Source organism: Heteronotia binoei, chromosome 15, assembly GCF_032191835.1.
Source record: "Heteronotia binoei isolate CCM8104 ecotype False Entrance Well chromosome 15, APGP_CSIRO_Hbin_v1, whole genome shotgun sequence".
NCBI classification, from domain to species: domain Eukaryota; kingdom Metazoa; phylum Chordata; class Lepidosauria; order Squamata; family Gekkonidae; genus Heteronotia; species Heteronotia binoei.
Genome location: NC_083237.1, coordinates 57,139,634 through 57,157,030, shown reverse-complemented (window position 1 = coordinate 57,157,030; position 17,397 = coordinate 57,139,634). Strand labels below are relative to the sequence as shown.

The 17,397-nt window shown below is 47.7% G+C and overlaps 1 protein-coding gene across 1 annotated transcript in view; it reads right to left on the bottom strand.

The window, feature by feature from the left end:
• LOC132583629 (collagen alpha-1(XV) chain-like) overlaps window positions 1–17,397 on the bottom strand; it is a 56,263-nt gene that overhangs the window by 28,094 nt on the left and 10,772 nt on the right. The window contains exons 3-7 of the mRNA XM_060255248.1: window positions 11,389–11,496; window positions 9,840–9,908; window positions 8,445–8,513; window positions 3,289–3,345; window positions 1,281–1,475 (exon numbers count right to left, since the gene is read on the bottom strand). Of these exons, the coding sequence (XP_060111231.1) occupies window positions 1,281–1,475; window positions 3,289–3,345; window positions 8,445–8,513; window positions 9,840–9,908; window positions 11,389–11,496 (498 nt within the window). The remainder of the gene's footprint in view (window positions 1–1,280; window positions 1,476–3,288; window positions 3,346–8,444; window positions 8,514–9,839; window positions 9,909–11,388; window positions 11,497–17,397) is intronic.

Sequence of the window (17,397 nt, the reverse complement as noted above, 5' to 3'; positions counted from 1 at the left end):
GAATGAATGAATGAATGAATGAATGAATGAATGGCATGGCAGTGTTCTTTTGGGGTGGGAGACTGGGAACCTTACCTAAGAAAAAGGTGGCCCATATGCTTAGATTAATGCATGGGAACTGAGTTTTGAGGAAAACAATCCCTTTGACCAAAAAGGGATTGTCATATAAATCGAATTAAACATAAGCATAAAAAATGTTTGCGGATGACACTAAATTGTTCAGGGTGGTGAGAACCAGAGAGGATTGTGAGGAACTCCAAAGGGATCTGTTGAGGCTGGGTGAGTGGGCGTCAATGTGGCAGATGCGGTTCAATGTGGCCAAGTGCAAAGTAATGCACATTGGGGCCAAGAATCCCAGCTACAAATACAAGTTGATGGGGTGTGAACTGGCAGAGACTGACCAAGAGAGAGATCTTGGGGTCATGATAGATAACTCACTGAAAGTGTCAAGACAGTGTGCGTTTGCAATAAAAAAGGCCAACGCCATGCTGGGAATTATTAGGAAGGGAATTGAAAACAAATCAGCCAGTATCATAATGCCCCTGTATAAATCGATGGTGCGGTCTCATTTGGAGTACTGTGTGCAGTTCTGGTCGCCGCACCTCAAAAAGGATATTATAGCATTAGAGAAGGTGCAGAGAAGGGCAACTAGAATGATTAAAGGGCTGGAGCACTTTCCCTATGAAGAAAGGTTGAAACGCTTGGGACTCTTTAGCTTGGAGAAACGTCGACTGCGGGGTGACATGATAGAGGTTTACAAGATAATGCATGGAATGGAGAAAGTAGAGAAAGAAGTACTTTTCTCCCTTTCTCACAATACAAGAACTCTTGGGCATTCGATGAAATTGCTGAGCAGACAGGTTAAAACGGATAAAAGGAAGTACTTTTTCACCCAAAGGGTGATTAACATGTGGAATTCACTGCCACAGGAGGTGGTGGCGGCCACAAGTATAGCCACCTTCAAGAGGGGTTTAGATAAAAATATGGAGCACAGGTCCATCAGTGGCTATTAGCCACAGTGTATGTGTATGTATAAAAATTTTTGCCACTGTGTGACACAGAGGGTTGGACTTGATGGGCCGTTGGCCTGATCCAACATGGCTTCTCTTATGTTCTCTTATGTTCTAAAAGGTTTGAGATTTGCTGGAGCAGAATTGGAAGGTTTTCCATCATTCAAGCGTGCCAAGAATCTGATAATATTTCCATCTACCACCAAATCCACCAAATAGATTCCACATTCCCACCCCACACATGTGCTCCCCCTTCCAGAAAAATCTCACCTTTTCATCCATGGCACCAGTACAGTCTGGGCTTCCTGGGAGGGGCAGGCCGGTTTCCTGCAGAGGCCCTGGAGGTCCCGGAACGCCTGGTAGACCTGGAGGCCCTGGAGGTCCTGGTTGGCCTGCACCACCCAGTTGTCCTCTTTCCCCAGGCAGTCCTCTTGGCCCTGGAGGGCCTTGGTCACCCTTCTCTCCCTGTCAAAAAAATAAGCCATGATGAGCAATATGGTCTCAGGGACTTATGAGCTAAAGCCAAAGTTTCCCTGAACAATACTTAGAATTGGGGTGAATCCTAGAGTCACAAAGGGATGTCAAACAACCACCCTACCTGTGGACCCTTTTTAGGGTTGCCAAGTCCAAGAAATATTTGGGGACTTTGGGGGTGGAGCCAGGAGCAAGGCTGTGACAAGCATAATTGAACTCCAAAGGGAGTTTTGGCTGTCATATTTAAAAGGACCGCACACCTTTTAAATGCCTTCCCTCCATTGGAAATAGTGAAGGATAGGGGCACATTTTGGGGCTCATAGAACTGGATCCCCAGGCCCAATCCTTTTGAAACTTGTAAGGTGTTTTGAAGGGAGGCATTGGGTGCTAAACTGAAAATTTGGTGCTTCTACCTCAAAAACCAGGCCCTCCAGAGTCCCAGATACCCGCAGATCAATTCTCAATTACTAATAATGGAGTGCCCAGCAGACATTTCCCTCCCCAGTTGGGGGCAGGGGATCCCCCAGTTTGGAAGCCCTTCCCCCACTTCTGGGTCATCAGAAAGCAGAAGGGGGGGGAGGAAAATGTCTGCTGGGCACTCCATTATTCCCTATGAAGTCCGATTTCCATAAGGGATCATGGAGAATTGATCTGCGGGTATCTGGGGCTTTGGGAGGGCTGTTTTTTGAGGTAAAGGCACCATATTTATAGCATAGCATCCAATGCCTCTCCTCAAAACACCCTCCAAGTTTCAGAAGGATTGGACCACGGGATACAATTCTAGGAGCCCCCACAGAAGGTGCCCCTATCCTTTATTATTTCCAATGGAGGGAAGGCATTTAAAAGGTGTGCGGTCCCTTTAAATATGATGGCCAGAACTCCCTTTGGAGTTCAATTATACTTGTCGCAACCTTGCTCCTGCCTCCATCCCCAATGTCTCCTGGCTCCACCCCTAAAGCCTCCAGATATTTCTTGAATGTAACCTGGCAACCCGATCGGTCAAATAGGAAAAAAATGGCATAGGCACAATTAGAATATTATAGAGGGAAGTTAGAGACATGCATAGACAGAGAGATGGATAAGAAAGAAAAACTTAATCAGGGAAATTAGAGATGGGCATAGAGTTTAAATGTACAAGGAGAGATGGGATCCTCAATTTGTACCGCCTAAATCTAGCCTTTGAAATAGGGTTCTGCTCAACTTTAGTCAAGAAATGAATCACAGCTTTCATACACCAGTTTCGGGCTTTATCGTGGCTGCTTTCTGCCCGCTTTGAACGAGTGCTTGAACCATCAGCATTTCCATGACAGTCAGTACAACAGAGGCAACCTTTTCTCCACCAAGAGTGGCAAAGATGGGGAAAGCTGGACCTGTTGAATTGTTGGTTATCATGCAACTCTTATGGGGTGCGAAATAAAGGCAGCATCCCTAGTTTGTAGTGCAGATGGGCCTCACTGATGCCCGAGGAAATCCCAAATGCAGGGGTGGCCAAACTTGCTTATTGTAAGAGCCACATCGGATGTTTGTTAGCCGCAAGGCAGGAAGGCAGGCAGGAAGTAGGACAAATAGAGGGGGAGGGAGAAAGAAAGCAACTTTAACTCTAAATGTATTCACCAAGCCAGCCAAGGGGGCAGTGGGGGCTTTGAGAGCCACACAATATGTGTGCAAGAGCCACAGTTTGGCTCCTGAGGCACAGTTTGACCACCCCTGCCCAAATGGTCTTGTTGCCTTAGAAAGACAATGTCTGAAGCCCCTGGAAGTACAAAAATCCAAGAGGGTGACAATATAATAATTGGAAAGATACCTTTGGACCAGGAGGGCCTTGTGCTGCTGGACAGACGCACTGCGTGAGGTTTTTCATCTAAGATAGCAAAAGCAGAGTCAGTGGTGGCGGCAGGGGGAAGGAAGGATGTGAGGCCTGAGCTGATACTTAAAGGGCATTTTTATATCCAATTTATTCATCCACATAAATATCACATATCTATAAGACCTTGGCTTTCACATCACAAGACAAATGAGAAGAAGATGGTTGGCCATTGACTTCCTTGGTGGTCTCCCTTCCCTGCTTAGCTTCCGAGATCCGAGAAGCAGAGGTGGTTGGCCATGGCCTTCCTCTGCAGAGCCTTCCTTGGTGGTCTCCCTTCCAAATGCTGACCCTGCCTAGCTTCCGAGATCCGAGAAGCAGAGGTGGTTGGCCATGGCCTTCCTCTGCAGAGCCTTCCTTGGTGGTCTTCCTTCCAAGTGCTGACCCTGCTTAGCTTCCGAGATCTGAGAAGCAGAGGTGGTTGGCCATGGCCTTCCTCTACAGAGCCTTCCTTGGTGGTCTTCCTTACAAGTACTGTCTCTGCTTAGCATCCAAGATGTGATGAGATAGGGCTACGCCAAGCCATCTTCCTGGCCTTCACACCACCTTTTGCTCCAAATGTTGAAAATGTATTTTGTTTTACTTATTTATACTATACTTTTCTGTCCGGTGGGGATCCAAAGCAGCTTACAACATCATTATCCCACCTTTCCATTTTATCCTCGCAACACCCCTGTGAGGTAGGTTAGGCTGAGAGTCTATGATAGAGCGTGATTTGTATCTGGGTCTCCCAAATCCCAGTCCAGTGCTCTGATCACGACACCACAAGGGCTCACCTGCAACCCGCAATCGATCCTGGGGAGAAGACTCAAAGCTTTTCCACATTCTAATTTTCCTCACATGCAGGGGTGGAATTCTAGCAGGAGCTCCTTTGCATATTAGGTCACACCCCCATGATATAGCCAATCCTCCAAGAGCTTACAAAAAAGAGCCTTGTAAGCTCTTGAAGGATTGGCTACTTCAGGGGTGTGTGGCCTAATATGCAAAGGAGCTCCTGCTAGAATTCCACCCCTGTTCACATGTGTTCCTGTTCCTCCCTCTAGTGGTCAATTTAATATCACATTGCTTTGTGTCCGGTACAAAAACCTGCAGTTTAAATCTGCAAAGAGATATCTTGGATATATTGGATATATGTCTTGGATGCAATGTAATATTGAATCGACCACTAGAGGGAGCAAAATGCATGCATGCAGAACAGAACACACACACACCCTCCGCTGAAAGCAACAGGAACAGATAAGAGAGGAAAATGAGAAAGCAGAAAAACCCTCAGTGAGGAGTACTTACATAGGTTGACTGATCAAACTAGTTTAACTTGGGGCGCTTTTTGTACCACTGAGGACCCAGCAACATGACAGAGCAGGGTCCTTTTCATTTTGCTTTCAGCCAAGCTCCAGAACCAGAAATACGGCATCGGGAAGAGAGGCACTTGGGCAACCTAAAGGGAGAAGAGGGGCAAGGAGGGGATTGGGGTTCTGGCGCCCCACACCTGCTCTCATTTGCTGATACAAGCAGAATTCACCTCTCCTTTCCGCATTTTGGAAAACACAGATCTGACCTTGTCATGTCTAAAAGGCTTAGATGTTTGTTTGTTTTTTAAAAAAAGGAATTTGTTCTTGGTTCCAAAGCTTTGTTCTTTTTTAAAATTGCAACTGTGGTTACATGGACTCGCTTTTGCTATCACGTTGCCTTTTGTTTCAGTCCGTTTCAGATGAAAATGTTTCTAGCGGCAACTCCTTTCTTTCTCATCCAGTTTGGACTGGGCCCTCCGCTCAAGGGCATCCTCCTTGCCAACAATGCAGGCAGACATAAACAAGGACCCCAGCTTTAATGGGCAACTGAAGGCAAAACACATGGCAATGAACGGCACAACACAGGGCAACGAAGGAAGCAAATGACCTTTTTTTTCAGGGTTTTTTTTTCTCCCAGAACAATAATTTGGAAATGGAAATTACCATTTCCGTTACCATAAAGGGGAGGAGGCTTTTTCAGTTCATTAAATGAACATACATTTCAAACATCTTGTATCAGCATCATTCAGGGTTGCCAACTTCCAGGTGGTAGTTGGAGATCTCCTGAGTTCACAACTCATCTCTAGGCGATAGAGATCAGTTCACTAGAGAAAATGGTCACTTAGGAAACTTGTTCTTGGCTCCACCCCAATGTCTCCTGGCTCCGCCCCCAAAGTCCCCAGATATTTCTTGAATCGGACTTGGCAACCCTAGCACATCCAGTCCAACACTCTGTGTCACACAGTGGTCAAAAAACTCAAGTGCCATCAGGAGGTCCACCAGTGGGGCCAGGACACTAGAAGCCCTCCCACTGTTACCCCCCCCCCCCCAAGCACCAAGAATACAGAGCATCACTGCCCCAGACAGAGAGTTCCAATGATAAGCTGTGGCTAATAGCCACTGATGGACCTCTGCTCCATATTTTCATTCAATCCCCTCTTGAAGCTGGCTATGCTTGTAGCTGCCACCACCTCCCGTGGCAGTGAATTGTGTAAGTCACTCTTTGGGTGAAGAAGGACTTCCTTTTATCCGTTCTAACCCAACTGCTCAGCAATTTAATTGAGTGGTCACGAGTTCTTGTACTGTGAGAAAGGGAGAAAAATACTTCTTTCTCTACCTTCTCTATCCCATGTATAATCTTGTAAACCTCTGTCATGTCACCCCTCAGTCGACGTTTTTCCAAGCTAAAGAGCCCCAAGTGTTTTAACCTTTCTTCATAGGGAAAGTGTTCCAACCCTTTAAACATTCTAGTTGCCCATTCTAGTTTCTGCACTTTCCCCAATACTATAATATCTTTTTTGAGGTGTGGTGACCAGAACTGTACACAGTACTCCAAATGAGGCCGCACCATCGATTTATACAGGGGCATTATGATCCTGGCTGATTTGTTTTCAATTCCCTTCCTAATAATTCCCAGCAAAGAACAGTAGGCCCTGTACTAAGAGCCCTGTAAGCTCCAAGAGGACCGGCTACATCAGGGGTGCGTGGCCTAATATGCAAAGGAGCTCCTGCTACAAAATCAGCCCTACACACACACCATTTAAGCAGGAACAGAAAAGTAATGGAGTATCAGAGGAAGCCAAGAGAGACTTTCCTCAGTCTTTCTCTTCCAGCATTTATGCGCCCGGTAAAACTGGCACTTTTCAGAAGAGGGTTTTATGGCTAGACTGACTCTTCCTTGTGGCTGGTTCTGTCAGGGCTTTTCTTCTTTCTCTCCTCCTGGCCGATGCCTGTGTACGACGCAGCGCTCCATCTTTTAAGTTCATGTTGTATTTCCAAATTTGGTTTGTTTCTCATTAGCTGTCCTTCGGACTTTATAAATTTCAAGGGCAGGATTTAGATATGTTTACATATTTTCCTTTCCACGGTTGGATCTGAGTCTGCCAAGTGCAGCCCCCCCCCAGGCGAAAGCATCGCAAAGGAGAGAACAGGTCTTCCTGGTGTGGTTTTTCACATCAATGCAACAGGAAAAAGCACTCTGGATAAATCTCAGTGTTCATCTCTCAAGGTCTTCCCATGACATGCACAGTCCCTGAGCTGTAGCCAGTGGGGGAGGGGGGTTCTGGGGGGGGGCGGTGCCCCTATAAAATTTGCAGCACACCCAATCTTCCTGGGGATACTGCAGATTCAATAGGGGGACCGCCCCCAGTGCCTCCCGTCGGCTACAGCTCTGGCTGTAAGCACAGTACAGTGGTTAATGTCCCACTGAGAAGTAGGCTTGATTCCCTGCTCTGCCATGGATGCATGCTGGGTAACCTTGGGCCAGTTACTCTCTCTATCTCTCAGCCTAACCCAGCCTCACAGGCAATGTTCCCTTTAAACTGCAGAGTCTTGAGAGCAAAAATTCTACTTTGGGAGCTGCTGGTATTAAAGGTGAGCTACTGGCATTGAAGTTGTGAGCTACTGCATACATTATTGTGCTCTGGGGCCATCCTTCCTGAGTTCAGGCAAAAATATATGAGCCGGAGGCAAAAAAACCCCTGTGAGCTATCTCACACTAACTCAGCTTAGAGGATACACTGCTCTCAGGGTTGCTGTTGCAAAGACAATGGAGGAGAGGAGACAGCTATTGTAAGCCACTTTGGGTCCCCTATCTGGGAGGAAAGTTGGGTATAAGTAACTTAGTCAATGGGTGTTTTCGCACTCACGTTTTACTGGCGCCACGACCCTCCTGACGCCGGCGAATCTGCATGGATTTCGCAACAGAAGCGCCGGCGCTCCCAGAAGCGCCGGCGCTTTCCATCGCTAAGCCAGCGCAAACGTTTTCCTGCATCTTTGCGATTTCCGTTTGCGCTGGCTTAGCGACGGAAGTAGCCGGCGCTTCTGGGAGCGCCGGAGCTTCTGGTGCGAAAGCCATGCAGATTCGCCGGCGTCAGGATGGTCGTGGCGCCAGTAAAACGTGAGTGCGAAAACGGCCAATAAATCAAACAAATATCACTCTATGCAGGTTTTTTTTTTTTGTGGCAGGAACTCCGTTACATATTAGGCCACACACCCCTGATATAGCCAATCCTCCTGGAGTTCACAGTAAGCCCTGTGCTAAGAGCCCTGGAAGGAATTCCAGCAGGACCTCCTTTGCCTATTAGGCCACACACCCCTGATGTAGCCAGTCCTCCTGGAGCTCTCAGCAGGCCCTGTATGAAGAGCCCTGTAAGGAATTCTAGCAGGCCCTCCTTTGCATATTAGGCCACACACCCCTGATGTAGCCAATCCTCCTGGAGCTCACAGTAGGCCCTGTGAGAAGAGGCCTGTAAGGAATTCTAGCAGGACCTCCTTTGCCTATTAGGCCACACACCCCTGATGTAGCCAATCCTCCTGGAGCTTACAGTAGGCCCTGTACAAAGAGCCCTGTAAGGAATTCTAGCAGGACCTCCTTTGCATATTAGGCCACACACCCCTGATGTAGCCAATCCTCCTGGAGTTCACAGTAAGCCCCGTGCTAAGAGCCCTGTAAGCTCTTGGAAGATTGGCTACATCAGGAATGTGTTGTCTAATATGCACTGGAGGTCCTGCTACAAAAAAAGCCCCGACTCGACGCACGTTTCGTAGTTCACCTAAATAGGCAATAGCAAAACTCCGTTGTACCTGTGCAGCCACTGAATCCCCCTTGACTGTGTGCTGGATATTTGAAGGTGTCAAGAGATTAGAGGTCTCCTAGGATACAATTAAAAGGTAGTTTACTAATGGTCTGTCCCAAGAGACCTGCTGAGACCATGTCCCCTTTCCCCCAGCCATTGAACTGCACTCATGCCAGAGCTGGTATCGTTGTGTGGTGGAGGAAGTCACAGTTGCTGTGCAATGCACACATCTGTCTTGTTTTCAAAATGGCAGATAAACTTGGAGGGAATTAGATTTGCAAGAGAGAGGAAAGGCAAGTCCTCTGGAGATAGGGTTGCCAATCCCCAGGTGGGGGCAGGGGATCCCCCGGTTTGGAGGCCCTCCCCCCGCTTCAGGGTAATCAGAAAGCAGGGGGAGGGGAGGGAAATGTCTGCTGGGAGCTCTATTATTCCCTATGGAGACTTATTCCCATAGAAAATAATGGAGAATTTATCCACGGGTATCTAGGGCTCTGGGGCCCCTGTTTTTTGAGGTAGAGGCACCAAATTTTCAGTATAGTATCCAGTGGCTCTCCCCAAAATTCTCCCTAAGTTTCAAAAAGATTGGACCAGGGGGTCCAATTCTATGAGCCCCCAAAGAAGGTGTCCCTATCCTTCATTATTTCCTATGGAAGGAAGGCATTTAAAAGATGTGCAGTCCCTTGAAATGTGATGGCCAAAACTGCCTTTGGAGTTCAATTATGCTTGTCACATGCTTGCTCTTGGGCTCCACCCCAATGTCTCCTGGCTCCACCCCCAAAGTCTCCTGGCTCCACCCCCAAAGTCCCCAGATATTTCTTGAATTGGACTTGGCAACCCTATCTGGAGATGAGGCAGGTTCTAGGGGGAGTTGCAGCAAAGAAGGAAGGAAAAACACTTTCTCATTTTCCTTGCTTTCTTGAGTGGGAGAAGGTCTATTCCACACTATTTTGCTCTCTCCAGTGGTCGATATTACATTTCTTTATGTCTGGCATAAAAATCTGCAGTTTAAATCCACAAGAAGATATGGGGGTGTGGGACATAATATCAATCAACCCACAATCAATATGTGGGTGTGGGTAATATCAAATCAACCACTAGAAGGAGAAAAAAGTGTAGAACAGAACACTCCCCCCCAAAGAAAGAAGAGAAATAGGAACTTACAAGCATGCAAAAGACCTGCTTGCTACAGATTCCCAAATGGTGACATCAGTGGTGGAATTCTAGCAGGAGCTCCTTTGCATTTTAGGCCACACACCCCTGGTGTAGCCAATCCTCCAAGAGCTTACAAGGCTCTTTTTTGTTAGCTCTTGGAGGATTGGCTACATCAGGGGTGTGTGGCCTAATATGCAAAGGAGTTAGAATTCCAACCCTGGGTGACATCCAAAATGCCTTGCTGACTCACTTTAGCCCTCCGTTGGGGTCCTTCTGTGGTCACTTCAAGGAGCATGAATTTAGGGGGCTCTTCTTTTCTCTGCAAAAAGGAAGACAAGAGTAGTTAGATTCTATGGGAAGGCGCTTTCTAAGAGGGTGGGAAAAGAACAAAAAAAGGTTCCCAGCTGAATTTAAAAACATTCTGTAGATCTGGGAAGGTATCCTTTGTCTCCTAACCGCTTTGGATGAATCCACCCTACAGATTCGAGTTCAACACAGACGCTTTCCACACTAACCTTGCTCCGACATTGCTCCGCGCCCGGTTTCTGCTTCTCTCCGGAGCAAGCTAGCGATTTTGCACCAGCTGCTCTGTGCTGCCATTTTGCGCTGGAGCAGCAACGTTAACCTGTTTTTTCAGGTTGTATGCTGCTGTGCAACAAATCGCGGGTTGCCCCGGCACAAAATGGCGGTGCGGAGCAGCTGGTGCAAAATCGCTAGCTTGCTCCGGAGAGAAACAGAAGCCTGGCACGGAGCAATGTCAGAGCAAAGTAAGTGTGGAAAGGGTCACAGAGAACTTTGGGAATGGCAGTTCTATGAGGCGAGAAAGGGATCTCTTTAAAGAGAATCCTCACCACTTCCCCAAATTACATTTCACAAGATTCTTCAGGTGAGGACATGGGAGTTACACTCTGATACAATCAATATACATATGTAATACCATTATCAAGATGGCAACATAGCTGTGGGTCAAACTAGAGCAACTGCTTGGCATGCAGAGGGGTCCAGGTGCAATACCTGGAATCTCCAGGTAAAAGGATAAGGCGGCAGGTGATGTGAAAGACCTCTCTGCTAGAGACCCTGAAGAGCTGGTGCCAGTCAGAGCAGGCAATATTGACCTTAATAGACCAATAGTCTGCCAAAAGTAAAGAGCGAAAGATTTATGTGATCTGAAGAGAAACCAGAGTATAATAATCTGCCAGTAGGCCAATAGACCAATAGTCTGAGGAGGCGACTGAGAGGTGACAGGATCACCATCTTCAATTACTTGAAGGGCTGTCCTATAGAGGACGGTGTGGAATTGTTTTCTGTGGCCCCAGAAAGTAAGACCAGAATCAACGCGTTGAAATGACATCAAAAGAGTTTCCAATTCAACATTTGGAAGAACTTCCTGATTGTTAGAGCGGTTCCTCAGTGGAACAGGCTTCCCCAGGAGGTGGTGGGCTCTCCTTCCTTGGAGGTTTTTAAACAGAGGCTACATGTCCATCTGACAGCAATGACGATCCTGTTAATTTAGGGTGACTGACCCCTACTGGGAGCCTGGAGGATATTCAGGGAGGTGGCTGAAATAAAGCCTGCTCCTGCCCTCCTGACTGCTGGTATTCCAAGGAGGTCTCCCATCCAAGTACTTGCCAGAGTCGGACCTGCTTAGCTTCCAAGATCTGATGAGATCGGGCTTGCCTGGGCTATCTGGGCCAGGGCTGTCTTTTGACAGTGAGTAAGACAACCTTCTGGGCCTGGATGAGAAAGCCAGAAAGCCAAATTTACTACTAAGAATCCTAGCACGGCAGCAGAGCTGTTACCTGGATCCGTAGGAATTCATTCTCTTCTTCTTCAGAGCTGCCTTCAAAGATGGTAGGGACGGGGAACGTGATGGGCGGAGACAGTTTCTTTGAGTCCGCTGGTGAGGCCTAGGAGGGCAGAGAGAAAAGGAAGTTGAGGGCAGAGAGAAAAGGAAGTAACTCAGGGGCCAGTCCAATATCCACATTAAACAGGCAGCTGCTACTTCATACAATAATGGGTGTCTGAGCGCTTCAGCCTTTTTGGCCATAGGAATACAGACAGGGCTTAATGTCTAAGCAGCAGTGCTGATGTTCAAACCCATCTGGAATTTGTGTTCTTTTGGATCTTGAAGGCCCCTTGAAGGTGTGAGGCTCACCTGTGGCAAGTTATCGCAGAAGGAAAACACGCTCTTATACAGACCAGGGGTGGAATTCTCGCAGAAGCTCCTTTGCACGTTAGGCCACACACCCCTGATGTAAGCCAATCCTCCAACAGCTTATGAAAAAGAGCCTTGTAAGCTCTTGGAGGATTGGCTACATCAAGGGGTGTGGTCTAATATGCAAAGGAGCTCCTGCTAGAATTCCACCCCTGCAGAAGTCATCCGAGCTGTGACCATTATGACATTTCTATCCTATATAATTCTACCGAGTGGCCTCTATTGCTCAGGATAGTGGGGACAAAATAATCCAAGAGCTTCTTATCTTCTAAAGCCTTGGGCTGGGCAATGAAAACAGGGTCTGGAACAAGCTCTGGCTGAAAGGAAGCTCTCAATAAAAAATATCTAGTCAGCCCAGCAGATAGCAGAGGGCAGCATGGTGAAGGCAGGGCTCCACGAGACAGCTACAAACACTATCCCAACAGAGAGGCTGTTTTGACTGTGCGCAGGAAGCGCAAGAGACAGCGGGAGGCGGCACGGTTGCGAGACCTTCCTCTGGTGGCTTCAAGGGCTTTCCTGGAGGGCTCCCAGAATCTCAGACTTGTGATAGTAAGGATCTGTTGATGCAGCATGTCACCAACCAAAGCACATGGGACTGGTTCAAGGTGGTTTGTTAAGAACATAAGAGAAGCCATGTTGGATCAGGCCAATGGCCTATCCAGTTCAACACTCTGTGTCACAGAAGAACATAAAAGAAGCCATGTTGGATCAGGCCAATGGCCTATCCAGTTCAACACTCTGTATCACACAGTGGTCAAAAAACCCAGTGCCATCAGGAGGTCCACCAGTGAGGCTAGGAGCCCTCCCACTGTGCCCACCCCCAAGCACCAAGAATACAGAGCATCACTGCCCCAGACAGAGAGTTCCAACAATATGCCGTGGCTAATAGCCACTGATATTGTCCCAAGTGAGGCACAACTGTTAACTCTGGAGCCTGCACCGCTGCTCGCTGGGTTGCAGCTGTATTCCCAGGCGATCTCCAGCAATCACCTCCTGGGCAGACAATCTTACATCACAAGCTTCCATCACGCCTCAAACAAGCAGCAGGAACAAAGGTGAGGTGTTACATGAAGCCACAACATCACTTCCGGGTGAGTATCCAGAAGCGACATCACTGTATCTGTTACAGCAACGCAGTGATGTCACTTCTAGGTATTCACCTGGAAATGACGTTGTGGCTTTATGCAAGCCTCCCCCCCCCCCGAGCCTTCTCTGTAGAAAAAGTGCAGCAGGAACTAATTTGCATATCAGACCACACACCTGACATCACTTTTTCTTCAAAAAAGCCCAGCAGAAACTCATTTGGATATTATGCCACACCTCTGACACCAAGCCAGCTGGAACTGTGTTCCTGTGCATCCCTGTTAAAAAAAAAAAAGCCCTGCTCCTACTCATTTGTTGGAAGAGAAGGACCAGACGTTGTCTCTTAGCCTCAGCCTCCAGAGGGGGGTTACAAGCAGTGTTCCCTCTAAGCTGAGTTAGCGTGAGCTAGCTTACAGATTTTTAGCCTCCAGCACACACATTTTTGTCTTAGCTCAGGAAAATTGACCCCAGAGCAAAATAATTTATGCAGTAGCTCACAAAGTAGAATTGTTGCTCACAAGAAGACTCTGCATCTTAGAGGGAACATTGGTTACAAGAGTGTCAGACAGAGAGAAAGGCAAACTGTGGGTTTCCTTCTTGTTTCCTCGTCTGACAAGTTATTGGCTAGCACACTCAGAACAAATAGAAGCATTTAGCCTGTAGTGCACTACAATATATTACTATACTGGCGAATCTTCTATCAGCACGAAGCCACAACGTCCCTTTCAGGTGTGTATCCAGAGGTGAAGAAGAAGAAGACTGCAGAGTCTCAGAGCGGCTTACAATCTCCTATGTCTTCTCCCCCCAAAACAGACACCCTGTGAGGTGGGTGGGGCTGAGAGGGCTCTCACAGAAGCTGCCCTTTCAAGGACAACTCCTATGAGAACTATGGTGACATCACAAGATGTCTGCTGGAGCAACACAATGATGTCACTTCTGGGCATTTACCTAAAAATGACATTCTGGCTTTACACAAGGCCATTCCCCTGTGGCTCCCACTGTTCACCAGGAGCAGAAGCTGATGGTTTTAGCCCCAGAGATAGGAAAATTCCTAGAGCGTTCTACAATACATAAGAACATAAGAGAAGCCATGTTGGATCAGGCCAATGGCCCCTCCAGTCCAACACTCTGTGTCACATAAGAACATAAGAGAAGCCATGTTGGATCAGGCCAATGGCCCCTCCAGTCCAACACTCTGTGTCACAGAAGAACATAAGAGAAGCCATGTTGGATCAGGCCAATGGCCCCTCCAGTCCAACACTCTGTGTCACATAAGAACATAAGAGAAGCCATGTTGGATCAGGCCAATGGCCCCTCCAGTCCAACACTCTGTGTCACATAAGAACATAAGAGAAGCCATGTTGGATCAGGCCAATGGCCCATCCAGTCCAACGCTCTGTGTCACATAAGAACATAAGAGAAGCCATGTTGGATCAGGCCAATGGCCCCTCCAGTCCAACACTCTGTGTCACATAAGAACATAAGAGAAGCCATGTTGGATCAGGCCAATGGCCCCTCCAGTCCAACACTCTGTGTCACATAAGAACATAAGAGAAGCCATGTTGGATCAGGCCAATGGCCCCTCCAGTCCAACACTCTGTGTCACATAAGAACATAAGAGAAGCCATGTTGGATCAGGCCAATGGCCCCTCCAGTCCAACACTCTGTGTCACATAAGAACATAAGAGAAGCCATGTTGGATCAGGCCAATGGTCCCTCCAGTCCAACACTCTGTGTCACATAAGAACATATGAGAAGCCATGTTGGATCAGGCCAATGGCCCCTCCAGTCCAACACTCTGTATCACATAAGAACATATGAGAAGCCATGTTGGATCAGGCCAATGGCCCCTCCAGTCCAACACTCTGTGTCACATAAGAACATAAGAGAAGCCATGTTGGATCAGGCCAATGGCCCCTCCAGTCCAACACTCTGTGTCACATAAGAACATAAGAGAAGCCATGTTGGATCAGGCCAATGGCCCCTCCAGTCCAACACTCTGTGTCACAGAAGAACATACGAGAAGCCATGTTGGATCAGGCCAAAGGCCCATCCAGTCCAACACTCTGTGTCACAGAAGAACATACGAGAAGCCATGTTGGATCAGGCCAATGGCCCCTCCAGTCCAACACTCTGTGTCACAGAAGAACATAAGAGAAGCCATGTTGGATCAGGTCAATGGCCCATCCAGTCCAACACTCTGTGTCACAGAAGAACATAAGAGAAGCCATGTTGGATCAGGTCAATGGCCCATCCAGTCCAACACTCTGTGTCACAGAAGAACATAAGAGAAGCCATGTTGAATCAGGCCAGTAGCCCATCCAGTCCAACACTCTGTGTCACAGAAGAACATAAGAGAAGCCATGTTGGATCAGGCCAGTGGCCCATCCAGTCCAACAATCTGTGTCACAGAAGAACATAAGAGAAGCCATGTTGGATCAGGCCAATGGCCCATTCAGTCCAACACTTTGTGTCACAGAAGAACATAAGAGAAGCCATGTTGGATCAGGCCAGTGGCCCATCCAGTCCAACACTCTGTGTCACAGAAGAACATAAGAGAAGCCATGTTGGATCAGGCCAGTGGCCCATCCAGTCCAACACTCTGTGTCACAGAAGAACATAAGAGAAGCCATGTTGGATCAGGCCAGTGGCCCATCCAGTCCAACAATCTGTGTCACAGAAGAACATAAGAGAAGCCATGTTGGATCAGGCCAATGGCCCATTCAGTCCAACACTTTGTGTCACAGAAGAACATAAGAGAAGCCATGTTGGATCAGGCCAGTGGCCCATCCAGTCCAACACTCTGTGTCACAGAAGAACATAAGAGAAGCCATGTTGGATCAGGCCAGTGGCCCATCCAGTCCAACACTCTGTGTCACAGAAGAACATAAGAGAAGTCATGTTGGATCAGGCCAGAGGCCCATTCAGTCCAACACTCTGTGTTACAGAAGAACATAAGAGAAGCCATGTTGGATCAGGCCAATGGCCCATCCAGTCCAACACTCTGTGTCACACAGTGGCCAAAAAAACCAAGTGCCATCAGGAGGTCCACCAATGGGTCCACCAGTGGGGCTAGAATGACATCACTTCCAGGTTCTTGCCTGGAACTGACATTGCAATGTTGCGTGATGCCACCACCGCTGCCACCTACCGTACTCCTGCCACCAAAGGGCCAACAACTCATATTAAACCTGACCGGTGGCCACACAGGCCCAGGAACCAAGGCTGGTTACCTGCCATGCTACTGAAAACTGCGGAGCAAGCTGAGCCCCTACAGTAGATTGGCGCCCTCTTCATTGTGCCCCTCTAAACGGCTCCTTGGGTGGACAACCAGCCTTGAGAATATCCAATCAAACAATAAAAATGGAATCGGCAAAGCCCCATGCCTAACAAATGCAACAAATCTGAAGAAAGCAAATACCCCTAATTTGGGAGAGTCCTCCAGCACCCTGACAAACTGAATCATAATTGTTCAAAGTGCCCTTTGTTTGGCAAGAATGCCTGTTGCTGGCAATCCCCTAACCCCTGTGTCCTCTTTAGAGGGATTTTGAAAGATGCCCTTTAAAGATCTTGACAGTGCAAAATGCTCCAGCAGGGGTGGCCAAACTGTGGCTCAGGAGCCCCATGTGGCTCTTTCACACACATTTGGTGGCTCCCAAATACCCCGCTGCCCCATTGGCCAGCCCGGAGAAGGCATTTAAAATCTCTTTAAATCCAAGCTAGTGGCTTGGAGAATGCATTTAAAGTTTCTTTCTTTCCACCTCTCCCTCCCCCTTCCCCCAACTATTTGTTTTCTTTCCACCTCCCTCCCTCCCTGTCTTACAGCACTCAAACATCTGATGTTCATGTCTTGTGGCTCTCAAACATCTGACGTTTATTCGACGTGGCTCTTACATTAAGCAAGTCTGGCCACCCCTGCACTAGAGTTTTCGTCCTTTAGGTTGCTGCCTCCTTCCCAGACTCAGGGTGGGGGAGAAATCAACAACCTTTAATGCTGAAAGAGACAAATTACATCCACATTCAGAACAAGGGATCAACAAAGAGCCAGTGAATGGCTTATTTGCATAACTGAAATTATGCAACACAACCTTAGTGGCGATAACTACAGTTGCCAACTTCCAGGTGGTAATCTAAACAAAAGGATCACAGTGTGGAGAGTAACCCCAAATACCAGGGATGGAATTCTAGCAGGAGCTCCTTTGCATATTAGGCCACACGCCCCTGATGTAGCCAATCCCCCAAAAATTTACAAAAAAGAGCCTTGTAAGCTCTCAGAGGATTGGCTACATCAGGGAGTGTGTGGCCTAATATGCAAAGGAGCTCTTGCTAGAATCCCACCTCTGCCAAATACTAAAACACTATCTATATGGCAAAGATTCTCTCTATTTTGACTAATCCAGATTAATCCATAACACTTATTACTGAGCCACAAATGCTCTCAAGTCACAGGCTGCAGACTTTGGGTTTATAGACCGGGACAGGATGCTCGGTGATAGGCATACACAGACAA